General features: G+C 37.4%; 1 protein-coding gene across 6 annotated transcripts in view; it reads right to left on the bottom strand.

Moving 5' to 3' along the window:
• FXR1 (FMR1 autosomal homolog 1) overlaps positions 1–25,737 on the bottom strand; it is a 64,769-nt gene that overhangs the window by 13,968 nt on the left and 25,064 nt on the right. For 3 of the 6 annotated variants that reach the window (XM_009239570.4, XM_009239571.4, NM_001132554.1), the window contains 10 exon segments: positions 15,127–15,198; positions 14,568–14,716; positions 14,249–14,342; positions 13,718–13,834; positions 11,598–11,768; positions 9,227–9,305; positions 5,234–5,343; positions 1,630–1,716; positions 232–289; positions 82–144 (listed from right to left, as the gene is read on the bottom strand). In XM_009239570.4, coding sequence (XP_009237845.2) covers positions 82–144; positions 232–289; positions 1,630–1,716; positions 5,234–5,343; positions 9,227–9,305; positions 11,598–11,768; positions 13,718–13,834; positions 14,249–14,342; positions 14,568–14,716; positions 15,127–15,198 — 1,000 coding nt within the window. 6 annotated transcript variants of the gene reach the window in all.

Below are 25,737 nucleotides of genomic sequence, written 5' to 3'. Positions count from 1 at the left end.
AAATGTGTTAGAGCACCTAAACTATAACTACTATTATTACTATTACAAAAAAAAAAAAAAAAAAGTTTTTTTTTTTTTTACCATAACCGGAGGTGTAATTAGGTCCCCGACGACCTCTGCCTCTTCCACTATAAGACCTAGAACCTTGTACAGAAGAGACGGTACTTTCATCAGTGGCATATCCTTTCTCTTTTTCAGGCCCTCTGGTGGAAGAAGGTCTGAAACCCATACCAATCTGTCGCAGCTGTTCATCAATCTGTAGGCGTTCCATTCTTAGCTGTTCTACTTCCTACAATCAAAACAAAAAAGAGTAAGTCTTCTTATATATAACTTTTTGTCTTCCTAAAGCCTAAAGCTAGAGCTGTACTCCCTGCCAAAGCTGTGACCTTAGGCAATTAGATGGTAAACAGCATTGTGTTCCTAGTCGACAGAATTGATGAGGTCATTTGCTGTTTCTGTTCAACATTTACTGAATGGCCTAGAGTGCGCCAAACATGCTGCTATAGGCATACAATATAAAAGAAGACATGGACTCTCCCCAATCAAGGGGATGTTTAACAGACAGCTTTAAAATAAGTTATTTATTAAATAGCTAACAATTATACAATATTACCAGATTTTGCCCTCAAGGAGTTAGAACTGCTGAATGAGATACAGGTGGCATCTATGAAAGGTACTATTAAGCTACTTTCCTATCAAAGTAGTGACACATGAGTTGTCACTAAGACTTAGAAGAAGTGCTAGACTTGGTCATTCAGAAATTGAGGTCATTACAGGATGCAAAGTTTAGATGTCTAGACAAAGCTCTTGGTTAAAAGATGAGTACTGAAAGATAAAGCACTGGCTTCAAAATGCCAGCTTTAATTGTGACTTTTCATATAAAGATGAATTTCAAAAGAAAAGAAATGACATTATCGGAGTGATCTCAAAATAGTAACAGCAACAATGATACGACAGACTGGGAGGAAAACATACTAGAGGCAGAGAACAGGTGAGGATATTATTATACTTTAAAAAGAAACACAGCAGGAATAAAAGGGAAAGAGTAGAAAATAAAATTAAAATGTTTAATAATTTATGGGTCATATTTTTCTAAAAACCCTTGCTCTTTATGTATCAACTCAAATAGACTATTTTGTTAACAATGGTTACAAATTATCAAGTAATGTCAACGGAGATAATGCAGATGATTTGCATAATGCCAAAGTTACCAAGGAAGCCCAATGTCACTCCTGGTTCTGTACCCTATTTGTATGTAAAGTACAAAAGTAAAAACAAAATGGCTCCAGTATGAACATGCAGATACATAAGTGATCAGAGAGTCAAATTGCATGAAGACAAAGGAAACGAATCATTTCTTAAGAAAGAAAGAAATATAAAAGCTCAGAGAGAAGAGAAATTATGCACACAAGGCCAATCATTTTAAGATGACAAAGGACTTTTTAAATTCTCATGTAGAATAATGGCAAATCTGAAGCTGAATTAACAAAAATATTTAAAGATTTGAAGTTTACTTCAAATATAAAATGTTTAATGTGAGGACATTTTAAATTTGTAGCAAATGTACAACATTTATGTAGTAAATGCAGCAACAATGATATCAGAATATAGTATGAACTGTATACAAACCTTTAGATAAGCAATATGATACTCTAGAAGAACTTGCACATTTCCAATGCTTTCTTTAGTGCCAACAAATACAAATGGAACCATACCCTGTTTTAAAAAAAAAAAAAAAAAGTCTTCAGTGTTTAATATTTTAACAAAGTTCTAGCCTAAAAGTGACATGAAATTGACGGGCAGGCGCACACACACACACACACACACTTTTTGTTTTTTTTTGAGATGATGTCTTGCTCTGTTGCCCAGGCTACAGTGCAGTGGTGCAATCACAGCTCACTGCAGCATCAAACTCCTGGGCTCAAGTGATTCTCCTGTCTCAGCCTCCAGAGTAGCTGGGACTATAGATGCGTGTCACCACAACCAGCTATTATTTTTTATTTTTTGTAGAGACAGGGTCTTGCTCTGTTGCCCAACTCCTTGCCTCAAGCAATCCTCCTTCCCAAAGCGCTGGGATTACTGACTTCGTAAAGAGGTTACAGGCGTGAGCCACTATACCCAGCCCCAATATATAATTAGGAAAACTCTTCTGAAACACGCAGCAATTTACATGTACTAAACTTCAAGATTTAAGGGGGAAAAAATGCTAAAATCCATGTAAGTTGAAATACTCAGATTTTCAATAACTTGTCATATTTGCACCCCAATTTACTGTTGTAAATTGTGTTCTGTGTGCTAAACACTTTAAAAATAATTTTTAAAAATCAGTTTTATCAAGTTTTCTGATTTATAATCAATTTAATTTTCCAAGTATATAAATCAACTTTTAAAGTTAAAATGATTTTCTGGCAGGTCATGGTGACTCACACCTGTAATCCTAGCACTTTGGGAGGCTGAGGCAGGTGGATCACTTGAGTTCATGAGTTCCAGACCAGCCTGGGCAGCATGGAGAAACCCCGTCTCTACAAAATATACAAAAATCAGCTGGCAGGGTAGCACATGCCTGTAGTCCCAGCTACTTCGGAGGCTGAGGTAGAAAGACAGCTTGAGCCTGGGAGGCAGAGATTGCAGTGAGCCAAGACTGTGCCACTGCCCTCCCGCCTGGACAAGAGAGCAAGGCTCTGTCTCCAAAAACAAAAATAAACAATTTTCCTTCAAACTGGCTATAAACTTACAGACTAGATATATCACCTTAGTAGGTATAGCTTTAAAGCATAATAAAGCACATTAGCCCAGTTATCCCTACAGTATGTGCTCAGATAACAAAATCTTGAGTGTTTGTGTACTACAAGAGGTACTTCCTGACGACTAAAAGAAATATCACCTCCAGAGCATAAATATTTACACAATGTAAAATTAAAAGAATTATTAAGATACATAGAGGTATTCAAGTAAATCAAAGTATTAGGCCAGACTTGGTTTACTTTGCTGAACTTCTGAATAAGAAGGTTTTTAAAAAGTGGCAGAAAAGAGAAATAAGATGGCACACTGCGAATTTTTCTTCTTTAAAGAAACATTACTTCCAGCTTCTTAATGGCTGAGAAAAATGAGAGTAAAGCTTAACTCCCCCAATCAGTTTCCATGTCTCTCATTTTCTTCATTTTACAGAATAGTTTCTAACAGTTAAACAGAATGGTTTAGGGATTTTGGGTTCTAAATATGAAACTAAGCATGGTTTAAGACATTTTAGTTCTATATATGACTCAATTATTTTCAAAGTAATTTTTAAGAGTAATGATTTTTAGATATGGTTCATTTAAAACTCAGGCAACCGGACAAGTGCTAGGGATACAGCACAGCTATTACAGAGGTTCACAGTGGCTTTGAAGAAGTCATTTCAACTATGAAAGCATGAAACAAAGGAAACTAATTTAAGATTAGGGAGTGAGGAAGTCTTAACACTGTCCTCAGGAGTTCACAAGCAGATAAAAGGGCATTCAAAGTGAATAAAAAGGGGGGTGGGAGGGCAAGGACCTAAAAAAATCCTAAGCACACAGCCTGTTTTCAGGTCTGTATTATGCATTTCATGTATTTGATTTAATGCTCATTTAAAAATTGACTAAGAAATAGTATACCAGTTTTACAGTTAACAAAATAACTTGCTGAAGTCATAAAATTAGCAACTGAGCCAGCCAATTTCATCCAGTTACCTAACTCAAATAACATCTATTTGTTAACTGCCGGGATCTTCTGCTAAGGTATAATAGTTTCTGTTCTAAGGATAATCAAAATCTCAGGAAAAAAAAAAAACACTAAACATTCTCATAAAAAACTCATTGTACAGCATTAATGATATGACCAAAAAACAGGAATTTTAAGGAGACAAAACATCATCAACATGTGGGAAGAAAGACATCAAAAAATTTTAGAAAGCTAGGATCAGAATTAACGAATTAACAGCAACGTAATGGGATTTCAATTAAGAAATGGTCAATACTTTCAGATTCTATTGCAACGTAAAAGCATAAGGGGATTTCAATTAAGAAATGGTCAAGGCCGGGCACGGTGGCTCACGCCCGTAATCCCAGCACTTTGGGAGGTGGAGGCAGGTGGATCACAAGGTCAAGAGATGGAGACCATCCTGGCCAACATGGTGAAACCCCATCTCTACTAAAAATGCAAAAATTAGCTGGGCGTGATGGTGCACACCTGTAGTCCCAGCTACTCAGGAAGCTGAGGCAGGAGAATCGCTTGAATGAGGGAGGGAGAGGTTGCAGTGAGACGAAATCATGCCACTGCACTCCACCCTGGTGACAGAGTAGGACTATGTCTCCAGGAAAAAAAAAAAAAAAAAAAAAAGTCAATACTTTCAGATTCTACAGCAATGTAAAAGTGTAAGGGGATTTCAATTAAGTAATGGCCAATACTTTCAGATTCTATAAAATAGTTTAGGAGAGTACAATCAAGAATTCCTTTGTCAGCACAGTTCACAATGGCAAAGATAAGGAACCAACCTAAGTGCCCATCAACCAATGAGTGGATACAAAAAAAATGTGGTATATATATATACCATGGAATATTACTCAGCCATAAAAAGGAACAAAATAATGTCTTTTGCAGCAACTTGGATGGAGGCCATTATTCTAAGTGAAGTTAATTCAGGAATGGAAAACCAAATATATGTTCTCACTTGTAAGTGGGAGCTTAGCTATGAGGACGCAAAGGCAAAAGAATGCTATAATGGACTTTGGGGACTCAGCGGGGAGGAAGGTTGGGAGGGGGGTGAGAGATAAAAGACTACATATTGGATACAGTGTACACTGCTCAGGTGACAGGTGCACTAAAATCTCAGAAATCACCACTGAAGCACCTTAACCATGTAACCAAAAACCACCTATACCCCAAAAACTATTGAAAAAAAAAATTCCTTTGGGAGTATCTACAGCTTTACACTCTACGTATGAAAAATAACTGTTAAGATTATCAAATAGAAATCTTTATGTCAAGAACTGGCTTTTTTTACTGAAGTACTATCAAAACAACTAAGAACAAGGCCCACATAGTAGAAAATGACTTGTTTTTTAAGTGTATGAAACAATATTATAAAAACATAATTTTAAAAACAAGAAAGAAAAACTCTCTGTATCAGATAAAACAGACAAAATGTTTACAACTATTAAGTTGGCCAAAAAAAGGACATTTTAAAGAGGCAGATTACATTTTAAATACTTACGTCTTCTCTGGGTAATTTATTTTCATTGTCCCCTTCAATTCTCACTCGAACCACACCAGATTTGTCCACTATTTCTTGAATAACTTTGCCATTTTTTCCAATTACTTTTCCTTTAGTAAGAGAAAACAAATATAATGGTAAGCTAAAAATCAATTCTGCTATTCTTTCATTGTCAGCCCAAATTATTTGTAACTTGCTACTAAATTATAACCATCAAGTGAAGCTCCCATCTTTTTACTTTCAATTAACTCGCCCTACAGACTACCAAGAAATCTCACCCTTGGTCTGAAACTTATTTCTCTTTCAGCACGCCTAAGGTTACTAACTGGGGCTGACAACAGTGCTCACATGTAAGAAATTCTCAAAATCTAGACTTTTAAAATATGCTTATATCATTTTCATATTTTTAAAATATCCAACCCATTTCAAAACCTTGGATGTATACATAAAGGCAAAGAGAAAACTATTCTGACATTAATCATTAGCACTTTATTAATTCACGTAAGTAACAAATTCATCAATCTTGCTTTTATTTTCAAGTTTCTATGGGTCCAAGAGATTTCTATGACTTGAAGATAACTTTTATATTTTACACCAAGAAGTTTTTCAAGTACTCCACAGCTATATAAAAAATAACATAAAGCATGTACATGATATGCTGTCTTGCTAGGTATAAAATATTGTAAAATTACATAAAATTCAAGTATTTAACTTTTCTACACTTAACTCGTAAGTCTGTCAAACAGCAGTTATTTTTAATAAATAAAGGGGTCAAAAGGCTCTCTTTCCCTAAAGGACTATCTAAAGATTAGCATATACTCACATAAATAACAAAGCAACACTGAGTTGTGTACCTATTAACAAGTACTATTCAAGTAACCTTCACCATATGGAACAGATGTATCCCTTAGACAGTGAACGGCAACACCATATTTGTTATGAAGTCCACATCCTCAATTAATTTAAGTATATCACTTTTCACAAAAACTTAAACCTTGGTTGAAAGGGTTAAAATGGAAGATTTTCCTGTTGCATGCCTGAACAGTTTCCTTTAAAGAATGAGTAAGAACGACAACAGTAGACTGGTCAATACAATAAAAGGACTATAATGGATTTTTCTCTCTTGTATTCCTACTCTCAAGCCTCCTTCCCCATTAATACCCTAAATTTAAAAGCAGCAGCAATTGAACACGTTAAAAAAAAAGTAGGGCAGGTAATTCACATGACGTGTATCTTCTCTGAGCAGCCCTAGCAGCAGCACATAAAAGCAACCTTCATTGTTAACACAGTGAAGCTCAAGCAGCAACTCCATCCTTGACCCTGCTAAAAGTAAGCAAATGTCTTTCGAAAAACAAAGATTAGGTTGACATACCATATTCCTCCCCCAGAACCTTTGCCACTTTTTCTTGTGAACTATACCAGTTTTGAGTGATCATCCATCACCCTCCTGGGGTCCTTGGCAGGAACCTACCTGCAAGTTTTATTTAGTCCCACCACAGACCGTCAATATTTTAAATGATCATTTCCATAGTTTAAATTCCAGACCATATTGACAAACTGAAGTAGACCTGTAGTATAAATTGAGCATCGAATATAAATGCTGAAGGGACAGACAGAAGTGATTAAGGAAGGCTTCTGGAGGTGAAAGGCTTTGAACCATTTTCAAATCAACGTTCAGATATTTTTCCCTTTGATTTGGGAGGGGTGGGAATGGTCATCTTAGAACTCTCAGAACCCGAATGTGTAAGGAAATCCTCTCTGGAACTTACCCAAGTGTTCTCATTCCCTTTTAATCCTCAGTTCTCTTTTTCTTTCATTTGGACTAAGAATGTACTATTTTTCAAAAGACTGCTTCATCCATAAAACATTATGGAGGGAAACATTGTATTTTTACACATGACAACCAACAGAAATTCTTGTACTACTCCTGAGTATTTCACCAGTGTGTAATAGTCGCTGCTAATGTGTATTTCCTAAAGAGCAGACAACCCACATCACCAAAGCCAACGTAGACAGGATACAGGAAAAGAGACAACAGGTACTCACTTCACTGAATAAAGAGAACAAAGAACTACAAATATACCCAATTTTCTTATTTTTGAAATATCAGAAACTTTTACTCACAACACCTACCACAACTCTCTAAGACCTAGGCTATCTTTTATAATTGATAGACTTGGACTGAAAAGAAACCTGGTTCCCTTTCACAAACCCACTGCCAAATCATTTTTACAAGTGAGGAAACCTTAGTTAAGTCAAAATTACATCTGTAGAGCAGCTACCACATGTTAGTACTGACAGATGTCAATAATTAACGTTTAAAAGGGCTTCATTTTCAAAAGCAGCTTATCAAAGGTAATTTGATACTGATAAACATTTGATAACATTGTGCACCTTACCTAGGTATAATTATACAAAATTCTTCAAGTTTATATTGAATTTTAACATCTCATCTTTCTAGCAGTTCAGTCTACAGTGAACAATGGTATACCAAGAACTAATAAAGCAGAGCTTACACAATTGGCAGTAATGTCATACCCATCCAAATGTTTGAGTAGAATTGAAAGGCTTTTTATACCCGGGCGTGGTGGATCACGCCTGTAATCCCAGCACTTTGGGAGGCCGGGGTAGGCGGATCACAAGATCAGGAGCAGGAGTTCAAGACCAGCCTGGCCAATATGGTGAAACCACATCTCTACTAAAAATACAAAAATTAGCCAGGCGTGGTGGCAGGCGCCTGTAGTCCCAGCTACTTGGGAGGCTGAGGCAGGAGAATCGCTTGAGATTGCATCACTGCAACTGCACTCCAGCTTGGGTGACAAAGCAAGACTCCATCTCCAAAAAAAAAAAAAATTTATTTTTACATAAATACTAACAGTTAAATTACAAGAAACAAATTCCTGTGTTTTAAACTACTTTTCCTGAATATACTACTTTACTAACGGCCAAAAAAAAAATCTTTTTAGAATGGAAGTGTTTATTTTTCTATTAATGTTTGTTTTATACAATTTAACAAATAGAATGCCCATAGCTAAACATCATTTCCTGAAGGCAGAACAGGCCGCATTATATAAATGGAACCCAAGAAGCTAAAAGTATTTCCTTAGCGTCAAAAAAAAATTAATGAGAGATAACAGGGAACAAAAACTCATCCCCCTCCTAGTAAACTATACTACATTATCTTGATGCTTCTTTTTATATTAAATGTTTAGGTAAGTCAATTTTTAGTATAGTCACTGCATACTTAACACATAACCAAAGCCTTCCCAATTGCCTCAAATAGCAAAAAGACAGACAGCACAGATGTAGGGCATATTAATAACAGAGCTATAAATTAACTCACTCCAAGCTATAATGCTCATTTAACCATAGCTTCAAATGCAAATTCTTGTCACTTAACTATAATCCATGGGTACAACAGTTTCAATAATGGTGTCAAATAATAAACAGTGAAACCTCCCCTCATATTATCATCCTTCTCTCCTGCCCACAAGTTCTTACCTTATTATTCTATGCCTTGCAACAACCTATTATTCAGGACCTACTGTGTAGAAGTTTATTACCCTATTGTTAGTTCACTGTTACTTTTCTTCTGCACTAAACAAATATCACCAATACCTTCTCAAAAAGTACTATCATAATTTTGATGAATATGTATCAGTGATAAAAAGAGAGTAAAGGAGTGAGAATAATAGGGAAGATCCCAAGGGATGAAAAGACTGATGAAAAACTGTAATGACAAACTTATAAAAACCCTGGGCCTTATTAGTGGGTCATCCTGTACGGAAGAAACATCTTTACTTTTTAACATATGACAATAACAAGTTACACAAAATGTTATCACCAAAAAAAGAAAAGAAGTATTGCTATCTAAATAAATCTACATATAACTGGAATAAGGTTATCAGACTACAAGACTAGTTTTCAATTAAGTTGCTATATGTAACTAAATAATGTTTATTAACTTATTTAACATTTAGTAAAAGTACCTACCAACGAGATTCCTAGGAACCTGAATAAAATCCTCCACAAATTCCAAGAAACCTCTAGCCTTTTTTACAGCATCAGCACTCTGTAGATGAGGGGAAAAGTAAAAATGAAATCCTGTTTCAATCTTGGAGCAACTCATAATCCAAAACAAAAAGATGAGAAAAGAGAAAATTCTGAATGATTATGTTCTACTAAAAGATTATGCTCATTCCACTGGGGAGAGATTTCAGGTGAAGTGATTCACAAAGTACTTAAAAAAAAACATTTTTAAAAACCCCAAATCAGTCAGTACTATTAAAACCAAAAATAAAATAACATCTCTAAAATCTTTAAGCTGCTGAGAAATCTGGTGTCAGAGTTTAAATTACACAGCTGCTGAACAGCCAAAACTTTAACCCAATCCTAAATATACTAGTCTATACCTCCTGGTTGAAATTCTCATGTTAAATGTTAACAATACAAATTGTTAAAATTGTCTGATTTATTTATTCTCAAAATCAGGTATATGACTTAAAAAGCTATTTTTGCAGAGATGCATTTTTTAAAAGTACCTACTGGTAAGATTATCAAAATTCATAATTTCTAATGAGTACAATTTTAAACAACTAGAGGGTTGGGAGTGAGTCTCTACATGGACTTTCTACTTCTCAATAAAGTCACTTTCACTTTTAACGTTTGTTCTTTAATAACCACAGATAAGGCCAGATGCGGTGGGCTCACGCCTGTAATCCCTGCACTTTGGGAGGCCAACATAGGAGGATCGTTTAAGGCCAAGAGTTTGAGACTAGCCTGGGCAACATAGGAAACCTCCATCTCTACAAAATATATAGATATATATTTAAATTAGCCCAGCATGGCAGCACATGTCTGTAGTCCTAGCTATTCAAGAGGCTGAGGCCAGAGGATGGCTTGAGCCCAGGGGTTGGAGGCTGCAGTGAGCTATGATCACGCCACTGCACTCCAGCCTGAGCAACAGAGTAGACCCTGTCTCTTAAAAAAAAAAAAAAAAAAAAAAAAAGCAAATAAAATTTTTTAATTTTAAAACCATAGCTCAAATTATTGTGTGCACACTACATGATATACCATATGCAATCATCATTTTTTACAATGCATCCAATCCTTAAGAACTATATTAAGGTAAACACCATTATTATTTTATAATGAGAACACTTATACAAGGAAGTAACAAACTCCAAGCCTACTCAAAGTGGCCTACCTAAAGTGAATTCCAATCCAGGCAGTATAGCTCCAAAGCCCATCTTTTTTTTTCCCTCCTCCTTCTCAACAAGACAGGACCTTGCTCTGTCGCTCCGGCTAGAGGACAATGGCATGATCATAGCTCACTGCAGCCTCTCATTCCTGGACTCAAGTGATCTTCCTGCTTCAGCCTCCAAAATTGCTGGGGTTACAGACGTGAGCCACCGTGCCTGGCTGTCTTCTTAATTACTATATTATACTGTCTACTTTTAAAGGTTTTGAAATTAAAAGTGAAGCTTCTAGTCAGCTTTACTATGTGAAAGCAGCTGTTCGTAAGAGCTATGTATGAAAAGTCAAGACACAAAATTGTCATTCAAAAAAAACTCCAGGCCAGGCACGGTGGCTCACGCCTATAATCCCAGCACTTTGGGAGGCTGAGGCAGGTGGATTGCTTGAGCTCAGGAGTTCGAGACAAGCCTGTGCAACATGGCAAACCTTGTCTCTTTAAAAAATAAAAATCCAGTTACTCAAATTTGAAGGATGGTCTCAATTTACACATATAAAAATATAGATAAGATGCGTGTGTATGTATATATATAAATTTATATATACTTTTCTAAACTCTATGTTGCCCTGGCTAGATTCAAACTCATGGGCTCAAGCAATCCTCCTGCCTCAGATTCCCAAGTAGCTGGGACTGCAGGTGTGTGTCACTGCACCTGGCTGAATAACATTTTAAAAATAACTTACTAATTTTCTACCCCTGCAAACGTCATGATTAACCAGTGACGAAGTATTATACAAACTCAAGTTCTAGAAAAGCTATTCTAATATATGCCATTTACTGCTGCCAGTGCCTGGCACACAGTAAACATTCAAAAAAAATACTTCGATAGATTATTTGTTATGGGTATAAAACTGAAGTAAACTCAGAAGCAGTTAAGAAACCTCAATAAAAAAACTACATATTTAATTACTTAGTAAATCTTTCACTCCCCTCAATACAAAGTTAACTTCAATTCAGCTTCATAAGTAATGACTACTAGGCTGACTGATGCTAACTGAATAAACTCTACCTCAAAAATGTTTCACTGGAAACTGGAATTTCAAATTAAAATATAATCAAACAATAGATGGTTAATACACTAAAGGCCAATGCAGGAGAAAGAGAACTTACCTCTCCGTAGATTCTAAATGTTCCAGTATCTTCATCTAGCTCAATGGCGGTAACTCCAGGAACCTTCCTAGCTTGCTGGATGTTACTACCATGTGTTCCTATTGCCAGGCCCATTAAATCTTCTCTCACAACAAATTCCTCATGAAAAGCTGCTGCAAGTTGTTTTGTGCACTAATAAAAAAGGAAAATTAGTATTATAAAAGATCAAAATACAAAATGGCTTTTTTGTATGGTTTGTTTTCCAGACAGGGTCTCACTCTGTCACCAAGGCTAGGGTACAGTGGCGTGATCATGGCTCACTGCCAACTCAATCTCCTGGGCTCAAGCAATCGTCCCACTTCAGCCTCCTGAATAGCTGGAAATACAGGCACGCACCACTGAGCCCAGCTGATTTTTTTTTTAATTTATTTTTTGTAGAGACGAGCTCTCACTATGTTACCCAGGCTGGTCTCGAACTCTTGGGCTAAAGCAATCCTCCCACTTCAGCCTCCCAAAGTGCTGGGATTATAGGCATGAGCTACCACACGCGGCCACAAAATGTTTTATTGCACATCCATGTTCATAGCATTATTTACGATAGTCAAGAGGTGAAAGCAACCCAAATCCACACACCAATTAATGAATGAACACAATGTGGTATATACATTCTGCCTTAAAAAGGAAATTCTGACACATGCTACATAGATGAACCTTGATGCTAAGTAAAATATGCCAGTCATAAAAAAGACTAAAATGATTTTACTTACATGAGGTATCTAAAATAGTCAAATTTATAGCAACAGAAAATAGAATGATGGTTGCCAGGGGCTGGGGAAAGGGGAAAATGAGCAGCTGTCTAAAGGGTATAGATTTGCAGTTTTACAAGATGAGAAGTCCTGAAGATTGGTCAATAATGTAAACATACTTAATACTACGTGTACACTTAAAAATGGTTAAGATGCTAAGTTTTATATGTACTTTACCACAGTATAAAGAAAAACCCAAGAAGAAAAAACCACCGAAAATCCACATAAATTTTTTTAAAAAGGCCAAAACTCAAGTCTAAGAAACAAAGGAAACTCATCTAATGTCATAAAATGAATGGGGAAAAGAAACTGTTTTATTCATCTATTTTATTAGTCTAAAACACTTTTCCAGATACAGGCAGATTTGTTCACATATCCCTTGTTCAGAATTTTTAAATTAATGAGAACATTTCCGAATTTGTCCTAAGGATAATAAACATATCTTAATTTCTCTAAGACACCACAGTGTGTGCATGCACATGTGTTCATCTAGATGTAGAAAGTGTGAGTGAGTGGGAAGAACAAGTATCCTAACAGTGTAGCAGGGAAGAACAGGACAAAACAGAGTACCTTAGGATAAGACAGAGATATAATGATAAGCTTAATATTTTAATACTACATGCCACATGATGCCTCACTCCTAGTCCTCCTCTCCTCTCACACAAGAGCTGTTACAGTGAACTAGTTACTGATGAAAGGTATCATGACTGACAGACGACAAGGCAGTTAAAAAAAATAAAAAGGTTAAATACAAAGTAAAGAACTAGCAATACAGTCTACTGAGTATCCCTAGTTTCTTAGCTCTTTTGGCACCTGTCATCTAAGTCCTACCAACAAGTCAACAGGCATTTAGCAAAGGAAAGGCTATGTTTGATAAAAGGTAAAATGGAAAAGCAATTCTTCTACAGACACGACAACTCCAAACAGTCACGAAACAGAGGTCCTAGGCTGCCTTCGTTTGAAGCAAGGAACTTGAAAAATATAAAACTAAATGGTGCCAGGTTCGGTGGCTCATGCCTGTAATCCCAGCACTTTGAGAGGCTGAGGCGGGCAATCACTTGAGGCCAGGAGCTCGAGACCAGCCTGGCCAACATGGCAAAACCCCATCTCTACTAAAATACAAAAATTAGCTGGGCTTGGTGGGGCACACCTGCAATCCCAGCTACACGGAGGCTGAGGCAGGAGAACCGCTTGAATCCGGGAGGTGGAGGTTGCAGTAAGCCAAGATTGTGCCACTGCACTCTAGCCTGGGCAACAGAGCCAGAATCTGTCTCCAAAAAACAAACAAAAACTAAATGGGACACAGAAAACTCTTTTGTAAGTAAACCCACTTACTTCTAAATGCTTAGTGGCCTCTTCATTTCTGGACATAAGCATCAATTTCGTACGAATACTTCGCAAATGCATGTCACTTAAGATGTTTACTCTCTTCACAGTTGCTTCACTGGCAGACTATAAACAAACAAGCTAATTACTCAAAACTTTAATCATTCTTCCAAATAGCACAAACACCATCATCCCATCTTCTATGCAAAGCCTTCCTTGCTTCTCATCTACTACACTTCTTTCACCTAACACTCACTACTCTGAGTAATGACACTTTCCTTTCTGAATTCCTGTATTATTTAGATCTGCTATTCAGAATATGTTTGGGGAAAAATCCGGAATCTCACACATTAAGAATTTTATGATGTTAAGAATGTAAAGTAATTAACATTTTATAGCTGCAAACAAACTTTTCTCCCACACTATATTAATAAATTCACTATACACTAAGTTGACCTTAGCTTTTCTTTTGAAATATGTAATTATAAAATCTGTGCAATACCCATTAATAAGCTACCTTATAATATGGTATTGTCTTACCAGTATCATTAGCTGTGTTGTTTCTGGATGGTAAAAAATTCTGCATGCTCCTACTGCTTTCTTAAAATCTTTATGTGCATTTTCATTAGCACACCTAGAGAGAAATTAATTTATGTGTAAGAACTCAATAACAGATTAAAGTCAGAGGAGAGTCATAATACAAAGTCAGTGTTTCATTTTGACATCCCCCACTAAAACCTTTGTTCATTAAGATGATTTTCCATCAGAAGGTTTGATTGGGCATTAGGGAAAATGTTTTGTAGGACTGAAAAATCTTCTTAATTCACAAAACAATTCAATAGTAAATAAAATTACTCACGCCTCTCTCAAATCCTCAGGAACATCCACTGTGCATTTAAAGAAGGTATTTTTTTTGACAGTTTTATTTTGATTGACAGGCCGAAGTCGTTCAAATGTGACTATTTCATTGTAAGTAGCATCACAAGCAGCATATTCAATGACATAAAACTAAAAGACATCAAAATACTTTAAAAATCCCATCTGAACAAAAATAATGAAGTTTAAATGAGGTTCTAATTACCTTGCTCAGCTTAACCAATGGACCCTCCCCCATGTGGCATAAAATACTAAGCACAGCTTAACTACATCAATCTCATTTGCCTAAACTAGATTATAGGTTCTTACAAGCATGAACCTTGGTGGTCCTTACATGCTTGAGGTGTACCTCTGGAGAGCAGCTTTGGTGTTTGCCAATACAGAACACAAACAGAAATTAATGCTAATGGAAATGTCTGATCAACTATTTCTCAGGTAGGCTTTCAGAAATAAAACTAACAGTTGAAATAAGATTTACAAAAACCAAGCACTGAGGTACTTCCTTAGAAACTAGTCACAAAGCAAGTGTGAAGAGTACTTACTTCTCCTTTCATCATCCGAACTTTAGCCAACCACCACCCACATGGCTCTTGGTCATTTGCTCTTGAATATACCTGAGAAGAAAAAAAATGCCTATATCCATTCATCCCAAAAGATTTCAATGCTGTAAATAATGACTTTTTATTAATACCCAATCCCATTAAACTTAAGAATCAAAAATGCTATTTTATTTAATTGGTATAGTAAATGCAATTTAAAGAAAGTGATATCTACACTTAAATTTACTACTTAAAAATAAAACTACTTTTTTGGGCAATTTAGCTTCTTGGAAATTAATTCCATATTCATGAGGTTTACTAAACATAAGTATTATTTTAAAGAAATGCTCTTACAAAGGAGTTTTAAATAATGTAAAAGACAGGTCTTCCTGTTTCTGTCAACATTGTTAATATTAAAAATTGTTCTCAGAAAGTGATTAACCTAATTTTTAAATTCCATCGAGGATATGACATTTAGATCCCTTGCTAAAGAACCGAAATCAAATGTACTAAAATTGTTTAACTGAACAAAAAAATTACACACATTCAGTCCGTCTAGCAGAATACATTAAGTATCTTACAAAATTCCTATCCAGGCCGGACGCAGTGGCTCACACCTGTAATCCCAGCACTTTGGGAGGCCAAGGTGGGTGGATAACCTGAGGTCAGGAGTTCGAGACAAGGCTAACATGGTAAACCCTGTCTCTACTAAAATACAAAAATTAGCCAAGCATGGTGGCAGGTGCCTATAATCTCATCTACTCGGGTGGCTGAGGGAGGAGAATCACTTGAGGCAGGAGAATCATGTCAAGGGGGCGGAGGATGCAGTGAGCAGAGATCACGCCACTGCACTCCAGCCTAGGCAACTAGAGCAAAACTCCATCTCAAAAAAACAAAACAAAAACTATCCACAAAAAAAAATTCATATTCTTTATATCTATAAATATCAGTTTTATTAACGTTAATAGGTCACAGAAGCTTTCACTTGGGATTAGAGTTATTTCTTATGACACAGCAGAGCTTCTTTAACATATTACATTTTCAATACAGAGAAAGGTAGAAAAGGGGAGCTGAGAAGAAACTAAGAACCAATAAAAACCAAGATTGACTGTCCTTGCAGAGATCATCAGGGAAACCTATCAGTGGATGTTAACAGCCATCTGGGAGATAAACACAAACAACTAAAAACAAAGACTTTTAGAAAGCCTGAAGCTTCTATCAGGATGATTTGAGAGTAATCTTGGAAGTGGTAGGAATACTGGAACTGGAAATGAATAAACCAAAACCTACTAATGAACTTTATTGTATACCATGATTAGAAAAAAGCTATGAGAAAAAGCAGGAAGTCCAACATACCAATCAGGGTCCGTTAAACTCAATTTTAGCTTTTCCATTTCTTTTATAAACAGATCTAACTATTCAAAGGGATCAATATCTCATGACTTACATTCTTCCTTAGACATAGTCCAAAAAACAAGAAAGTTTACTTTTCTAAGACTAGAACAGAACTCACCCTTATTCTGTAATTATTTATATGTATCCACTGGGCCCTTTTATAAATGTAAGGTAGAATCTAGTGATCTTATTTTTCCTATATCTTGAAACACTTAACAATTTCATCAACATTCATCAGTTATTCTCAGCTATGCTTTAAATAAAGACTAAAATGGAACAGAGGAATGATGCATCACCTAGAGGATAGAACAGTGAAATAAACTGTTAATGTTCATACAGTTTCCTTACTGCATAACCTGAGGTATCACATCTCTTTCAAAATAGTTCAAAAAGACCAAAGACACCATCCTTGTAGTCTGCTTTTAGCTACCGTTGACCGGTTGATAATTATGAATTTATTTTTCACTCATAATTGCGAAGAGAAGAAAAATTTACAGAGGAAGGCCTTTCTAATTATTAGAAATATCAGACAACAGATGCAAAGATAGCAGCAGCACACTAGATTCTACTGATAAATGTGAAATTATCTTACAAAGCAAAATCTCAGACTATGAAGTCTTCAGATGGTGACATCTTAGAAGAATGTTCTCAAACAATGTATTTCTAAGGAGAAGAGGGAAAAATGATGTGTATTCTCATCCAGTTAATGACTCAACTGAGACTCCATCATGCAAAATCCTCCAACAAAAACCCAGATCATCCTGGTTTGCTAAAAGGGTGTATGACAGTATTCTTCCATCCTTTAAGATGTTTGTGGTCAGGCACGGTGGCTTACACCTATAATCCCAAAACTTTGGGGAACCAAAGCAGGTGGACTGCTTGAGAGCTCAGGAGTTCAGGACCACCCTGGACAACATGATGAAACCCCATCTCTATCAAAAATACAAAAGAAATTAGCCAGGTGTCGTAGCGCGCACCTGTGGTCCCACCTACATGGAAGGCTAAGGTGGGAGGATTGCTGGAGCCTGGGAAGTTGAGACTGCAGTGAGCCAAGATTGTGCCACTACACTCAAGCCTGGGTGACAGAATGAGACCCTGTCCGGGAGGAAAAAAAAGGTAAAAAAAAAAATTGAAGATAAAATTTTAAGAAATGTTTGTGTGCCAAAATGTACTTCGTAAGTGGAAATGTCAAAAGCAGATGTGTATACAAAGGTAACTAGAAAAAGATAATGAAATGCAAAAATATTCAATAGATTAGTCAATCCAACTGACTAAATATGCTAAAATTACAGCACAGACATGGCTATCCCTTCTTCAATAGAATGAGATGCCACTAAAAGTTCCAAAGTATTCAAGGACTGCATTCTGATGATCCAACTGTAAGAATAACCAGAATAAGCTAGAATTTATTAGAGATATATTTTAAATCTGCTATCAATATTTATAAGATTGGTATGTTCTAGGTTCATGTATAACAGTGAGAAGTTAGTTACATTTAGATAACTGCATTCATTGTAGATACATATATCATCAAAACCTGGAAAATATGAAAAAGTTGGATTTGCTATGTTTAAACCCCTACTAAAATGTCTAATAAGGCCATGTGTGGTGGGGCTCACACCCGTAATCCCAGTACTCTGGGAGGCTGAGGTGGGCAGATCACTTCGGCTCCAGAGTTCGAGACCAGCCTGGACAACACGGTGAAACACCATCACTACGCAAAATACAAAAGTTAGCCAGGCATGGTGGCATGTGCCTGTAATCTCAGCTACTTGGGGGCCTGGGGGCCTGGTGTGGGGTGGAAGGATCTCTTGAGCCCAGGAAGTCAAGGCTGCAGTGAGTTGTGTTCGCTTCACTATACTCCAGCATGGAGTCAATAATGGCCTTTAAAAAAGTCTAATAATGTCCAGGCACAGTGGCTCATGCCTGTAATCCCAGCACTTTTGGAGGCTGAGGCAGGAGGACTGCTTGAGCCCAGGAGTTTGGGACCAACCTGGACAACACAGGAAGATCCCATCTCTATAAAAAAATTTTTTTTTTAATTAGCCAGGTGTGGTTGGTGCATGCCTCTAGTCCCAGCTACTTGGGAGGCTGAGGAAGGAGGATCACTTGAGACTGGGAGGTCAAGGCTGCAGTGAGCCATGATCATGCCACTATACTCTAAACTGGGTGACAGAGCGAGAACCTGTCTCAAAAAAAAAAAAAGGTCTAATAACGACCTTACTACCCTTTCATTCTTTCTGCTACAAAATTATTTGGTAAATGATCAGTGATGACTGTTTTCCCAAGTATACTGAGGGTTACAAAAAGAATATTCTAGGCCAGGAGCGGTGGCTCACGCCTGTAATCCCAGCACTTTGGGAGGCCGAGGTGGGTGGATCACCTGAGGTCAGGAGTTCAAGACCAGCCTCAACATGGAGAAACCCTGTCTCTACTAAAAATACAAAATTAGCCAGGCGTAGTGGTGCATGCCTGTAATCCCAGCTACTCAGGAGTCTGAGGTAGGAGAATTGCTTGAACCTGGGAGGCGGAGGCTGCGGTGAGCTGAGATCACGCCATTGCACTCCAGCCTAGGCAACAAGAGCGAAACTGTGTCTCAAAAAAAAAAAAAAAAAGAATATCCTAACAACCAAAAGAAGGTGCCCATCCGAGTAACTATCTCAGAGAGGCAGCTCGAATATCTCTTGTTAACCTGTGGGTAAATCAAGCCTCATCTGCTGAAAATGTTATGTCTTAAAACTACCTAACCCCCTTATTCTATTTTCACCAAAGCATAATCATTCATGAATCTGGCTAAATAAACCATTCTCAACTGCCTGGAGGCTTTTCTCACTAAACGATGAAATGCTGAACTCAATTTTAAACTTAATATCCACTTCTGTAAGCTTAATAACTTCACCCCTGAAAGACCAAGTTACTCTCATAAAGTGACTAAACCTAAATTCCTAAGCCTGAATCAAACACACTACAAATTTGGCCGCACGGCCCACACCTGTAATCCCAGCACTCTGGGAGGCTGAGGTGGGTGGATCACCTGAGGTCAGGAGTTTGAGACCAACCTGGCCAACATGGCAAAACCCCGTCTCTACTAAAAGTACAAAAATTAGCTGGGCAAGGTGGTGGGCGGGCGCCCGTAATCCCAGCTACTTGGGAGGTTGAGGCAGGAGAATCACCTGAACCTGGGAGGAGCCAAGGTGGCACCACTGCCCTCCAGCCTAGGTGATAGAGCAAGACTCCTTCTTAAAAAAAAAAAAAAAAAAAAAAGCCGGGCACAGTGGCTCACACCTGTAATCCCAGCACTTCGGGATGCCAAGGCAGGTGGATCACCTGAGGTCAGGAGTTCGAGACCAGCCTGAACAATACGGTGAAACCCCATCTCTACTAAAAATACAAAAATTAGCCGGGCATGGTGGCGAGTGCCTGTAATCCCAGCTATTCAGGAGGCTGAGACAGGAGAATCACTTTAACCTAGGAGGCAGAGGTTGCAGTGAGCCGAGATCACGCCACTGCACTCTAGCCTGGTCGACAGAGCAAGACTCCATCTCAGGAAAAAGGAAAAAAAAAACCCCCACTTACAGTGCTATGGATCAAATCATATCCTATACAAAATGAAGAGTATATCTCACACAATAAAATATCACTTTAATAAGCCAGCATTAAAACTGCGCTCTAGTGTACTATATCCTAAATGTTAATTACTGAATTGATTTACGAATATGTCATTGAATAACAGCGCCCCACAGAAATTCCTTTTCTTCAGATTTTACTTAACTCTGCAAACTATTTCACAGGAACAATTCACACTCTCAAATGGCCCACACACTGCTCTAACATACTAAAATCCAGGAGACTGTGGAGTGACCATGACGAGAAGCCTAAAAACACAATAGCACTCATTGTAATCACTACCGTTTTATGGAGTACAGGATGAAATAAATAGGAAGAATCAAATTCCAAAAGCCTATTTCAGGATTCTTTCCACCAATGATCCCAGGTCAAACTCTTTTTCAAAAAAAAAGTCTCTACACTCAAGCAAACAAATGTGAGTGATTTAAATGTAATTCCAATCTGGATCCTAAAGTCATCAATTTTTCATTGAAGTTCATAATGTTCAACTTATGCCTTTTTTTTTTTTTTTTTTTTTTTTTTTTTTGGAGACGGAGTCTCGCTCTGTCGCCCAGGCTGGAGTGCAGTGGCGAGATCTCAGCTCACTGCAAGCTCCACCTCCCGGGTTCACGCCAGTCTCCTGCCTCAGCCTCCCGAGTAGCTGGGACTACAGGCGCTGACTACCACGCCTGGTTAATTTTTTGTATTTTTAGTAGAGATGGGGTTTCACCTTGTTAGCCAGGATGGTCTCGATCTCCTGACCTCATGATCTGCCCGCCTCAGCCTCCCAAAGTGCTGGGATTACAGGCGTGAGCCACTGCGCCCGGCCCAACCTATGCCTTTCAAGTAGCCAAATTAAGAATAAGTATCAAAGACAGAGAATTTTTACCAGTCTTCAGTAAATTAACTATATTTCCATTTTTCCAAATAAATTTTCCTATTATTTACTATTAAACTAAATAATCAATCATAAGGACCCATTTTCAACATGTGAAATACATTTATTGAGTACTGCTATTATGTATGTGCCATTTTGTATTATTACATTTTAAGAAGAAAACGCGCATTAGAAAAGTTTAACATCTGGAATGAACATGTATGATTTCTCTACCTAAATAATAGTATTATCTCATTCACCTTTAAGGCCGATACTTTCACAAATCAGTTTCCTACCAACTTTCTTTACTATATCAAGTCCTAGAAACTGGCCACTCTGCAAGACAAAAACAAGTAACAAAGAATATGTTCGTCTCTCCTTTATGTGTGAGCATTTCCCAAGCAGTAAGACTAACAATGATCTTGGTATCTCGGTATGATGAGAAAAACTACATCTAAATACAGACAGCTAAAAACTTCAGACTAGCCAAAAGAATCAAACTTAAAACTTTTTAAAAAGTAGAGTAAATAATCCATGTGTATCTTTTATTTAAATAAAATATTGAATTAGGCTAGGCATGGTAGCACACACCACTTTGGGAGGCTGAGGTGGGCAACTGCTTGAGCCCAGGAGTTCAAGACTCGCTTGGACACCATGGCAAAACCTCATCTCTACAAAAAATACAAAAATTAGCCCAGCATGGTAGCACACGCCTATGATCCCAGCTACTCAAGAAGCTGAAGCAGGGAAGATCCCTTGAGCCCAGGAGGTCAAGGCTGTAAGTAAGCCATGATGGCACCACTGTACTCCAGCCTGGGTGACAGAGTAAGACCCTGTTCTCAAAAAAATAAAATTTGGAAAAAAAAAAAAATCTAAAAAGTTGTAAAAGAAAGGAGTGTCTTACCTCAGATAATTTTTATTCTCTTTTTTAATCCAATTTCTCTCAAGGCGCCTATCCCAACATTTTAATATAATATATAGATATATAACCATAATGCCTGACAATCCGCCATATGACTAGAAAAGGAAAGGCATATGCCACGACAACAAAAACTTGCCAATTCCTATTTTAACTATGAATACTAAACCAGAAAACCTCACAGTTCAAAAACAGGTTTTTAAAATTTCAAATATGCTAAATGCAAGGAAGAAACCTTATAAAAAACGTTATCAGGGCTGCGCGTGGTGGTTCAAGCCTGTAATCCCTGCACTTTGAGAGGCCGAGGCAGGTGGATCACCTGAGGTCAGGAGTTTGAGACCAGCCTGACCAACATGGAGAAAACCCATCTCTACTGAAAATACAAAATTAGCTGGATGTGGTGGCACATGCCTATAATCTCCGCTATTTGGGAGGCTGAGGCAGGAGAATCACTTGAACCCAGGAGGCAGAGGTTGCATTGAGCCGAGATGGCGCCATTGCACTAGAGCCTGGACAAGACCGAAACTCCATCTCCCAAAAAAAAACAAAAAAAAAACAAAAAAAAACACGTTATCACCTTAGATGTCAGGCTTACTATGTAACATGTCTGTGTGTGTTGCGTATATATTACTTGCTGAGCAAGGCAGATATCTAAAATAAAAAGCAAAAATGTTACATGTGAAATGAGGGACGAGGGATATTTCTACTGCCCTTCCAGGAGCCCAAAACACTGTACTAGATACCCAATGTAAATGAAATCTAAAGAACTCTTCATTTTCACATCACCTTCAAACTTTACAGGCTGAGCATATTTTTCTAGCAATCTTTAGTCAGCAAAAATCAATCATTAAGCAAATACTTATGAAATATTTACTATTAAGTGTTATGAACATTTTTAAAGAGATGCCACCACTTTTTAAAACGCAAATAAAAAGCCACTAATTAGGTATAAAAATCAATATTTCCATTTTAGACCTTTTCAAAATTAACTTTCTACTATAAATCATATGATGTCTTCTTGGGTCCACTGCTGGGCTATGACTTTACTTTATGTGCTATAACTTCATGTAAATTTCCTAAGGGGCTAGAAAGGCAAACCCTGTATTTAAGCAACCAATATATTTTTAATGTAACAAAATGTTAGTGTAAACCATATGAAACTGTCAATATTTAACCATTTCTGACCTACAAGAATGGAAATTTCTTATGGCTCAAGTCTTTAAAAATCACCTTACAAGCTTAATAAAGCTCTCTCTTGGATCATTTTTGTTCTAAATTTATTGCTAGGGGCAAAGTCACCTTTTCTTTCCTTCAAAGAAGGATTCCTAGAACTGCAGAAGAATGTTGTGAGTTGGCACAAAACTGACCAAACCCTGTGAATACATTTGGAAAAACAAAAAATGAAACTGGTTATCAGCTTCCCAACCTCCAGACTAACCTTGGACAAGCTAATAAAGTATTCACACAGTTAAGAAGAGGACACAAACCGTTTTGTGACTCTGAAATAATCTGTTTAAAAAGCATGATGGCAGAGCTCCCGGGCTGGTGAATCTATTGATGGGCTGGAAATGTGGCATGCTCAAAGAAGTCATGTAAGCTCTACTTTCCAAGCCCCTTCCCTCACCCCGACCTTGCCTCATGCATCTCTTTCATTTGGCAGTTCCTGACTTGTATCCTTTATAATAAACCAGTAAACAATCAAGCCTTACCATCTGTAAGTATGGATTGAAGAATGTCAGTTTACCTCTGCGATTTTGCACAATCCCAGAAAAATTTTAAGAAAAAGTATTTATTGACCAAAAAATTACATTTCGTAACCAAGGTGATCAAATATGAAGCAACCTAAAAGGATTACCACCCACCCCCCCCACCCCCGCCGGTATAAGGGGAAAATAGTGCAGGGAAGCAGATGTAAAAAACATAATTTACAAACATAAAAGTAAGCCTGCGCAGTGTCTCACGCCTATAATCTCAGCACTTTGGGAGGCCGAGGCGGGTGTTCACTTGAGGCCAGAAGTTTGAGACCAGCCTGGCCAACATCACAAAACCCCATCTCTACTAAAAATAAAAAAATTAGCTGGGCATGGTGGCTCACACCTGTAATTCCAGCTACTCAGAGGCCAAGGCACTACAATCACTTAAACTCGGGAGGTGGAGGTTGCAGTGAACTGAGATTGTGCCACTGTACTCCAACCTGAGCAACTTAGTGAGACTCCATCTCAAAAAATAAAAAATAAAATTGCCTAAGAAAAAAACACAAAAAAGATAAAAACTCAGGGCCGGGCACAGTGGCTCACACCTGTAATCCCAGAACTTTGGGAGGCCGAGGCAGGCTGATCACCTGAGGTCGGGAGTTTGAGACCAGCCTGACCAACATGGAGAAACCCCATCGCTACTGAAAATACAAAATCAGCCGGGCATGATGGCACATGCCTGTAATCCCAGCTACTAGGGAGGCTGAGGCAGGAGAATCGCTTGAACCCGGGAGGCGGAGGTTGTGGTGAGCCGAGATTGCACCATTGCACTCCAGCCTGAGCAACAAGAGCAAAACTCCATCTCAAAAATAAAATAAAATAAAAAAATAAAACTCAGCCATAAAATGCAAGGACTTCCTACACCAAAAACTACACACACACAAAAAAAAGACAATTCACAGAACAAGGGGTTAAGAGCCAACCAACTAATTTAAGTGATGTTCCCATACCACTATTCATTAAGGAAATGAGAATTCAGGAGACATCAGTTTCCATCCACCAAGTTTACAAAACTGTACATATGAACAATATAATACAGTCATTTAATGTATGAAAAAGATACCTCCAGTGTTAATAAAAGTATAAAGTGGTAATTCTGAAGACATTTTTGGAGGATGAAATGGTACATTTTAATACTTTTAAAAATGTTAACCTCTTAGGAATTATACTACCAGACTTGCATAAGAATATTAACTTTAACTCTGGCATTGTTTTCTTTTGCTAACAGCAAAAAAATTTGGTAATTTCAATGTCTTTTAATTTGATATATCCACACCAAATAATTTTGAGGTGGTTACAAAAAATGAGGTAAATTTAAATGAGAAGACATGAAAATGTTTGCTGTCCTAATTAAGTGAATACAAAAGTCACAAATATATAACTTAATCCCAATTTTTTTTTCAACTTAAATATGTCCTTTATACATGCAAATAAAAAACTTACGAGAGAATCAACTCTGGTAAATGAGATCTAAGATAGGGTGGGTGGACAAGTACACCTACATTAAGATGGAAGGTTCACTTTGTACTTTATATAATTTTTTACCATTTCATTTTTTACATTAAGCTTTATTACTTTAAATTTAAAGAAGGGGAGGAGGCTTTCGAAACGTTACCTGGGAAAGCACTAACTCCGAGTTTCTAAACACTCTACGTAACATCGATAAATCCTTAATAAACGGTGACAAAAAAACAAAATCCTATGGGTGGCAAGATTATGCTTAAACTTTTTCCTTATATGAATTTTCAAATTTTTCAAAAGTGAAAAAAAAATCACATCTTAATTTCAGATAATGACTTACAAAATTCTAGAGGCAAATTTGACCAGAGCTGAATCATAAAACATAACGTGAAATTTTAAAAAAACTCTAGATTCAATTGCTAAATCATTCAGTCTCTAACAAAAATGTCTTCTTCACAGAAGCGGAGGCAGACCACAGGGGTGAGCCACAGACCGTTCAGGAACAGGGCAGGACCCTCCTGGACAGGAATGGAAAAAGTACACTGTAACAACACCCTCAGCACCCCACCAAGAGTAGTTTTCCCTTTAATCTGAGACTTGAC

Source organism: Pongo abelii, chromosome 2, assembly GCF_028885655.2.
Source record: "Pongo abelii isolate AG06213 chromosome 2, NHGRI_mPonAbe1-v2.0_pri, whole genome shotgun sequence".
Classification (NCBI taxonomy): Eukaryota; Metazoa; Chordata; class Mammalia; order Primates; family Hominidae; genus Pongo; species Pongo abelii.
The sequence above is the reverse complement of the archived record's forward strand: the minus strand, read 5'-3'. Positions and strand labels throughout refer to the sequence as shown.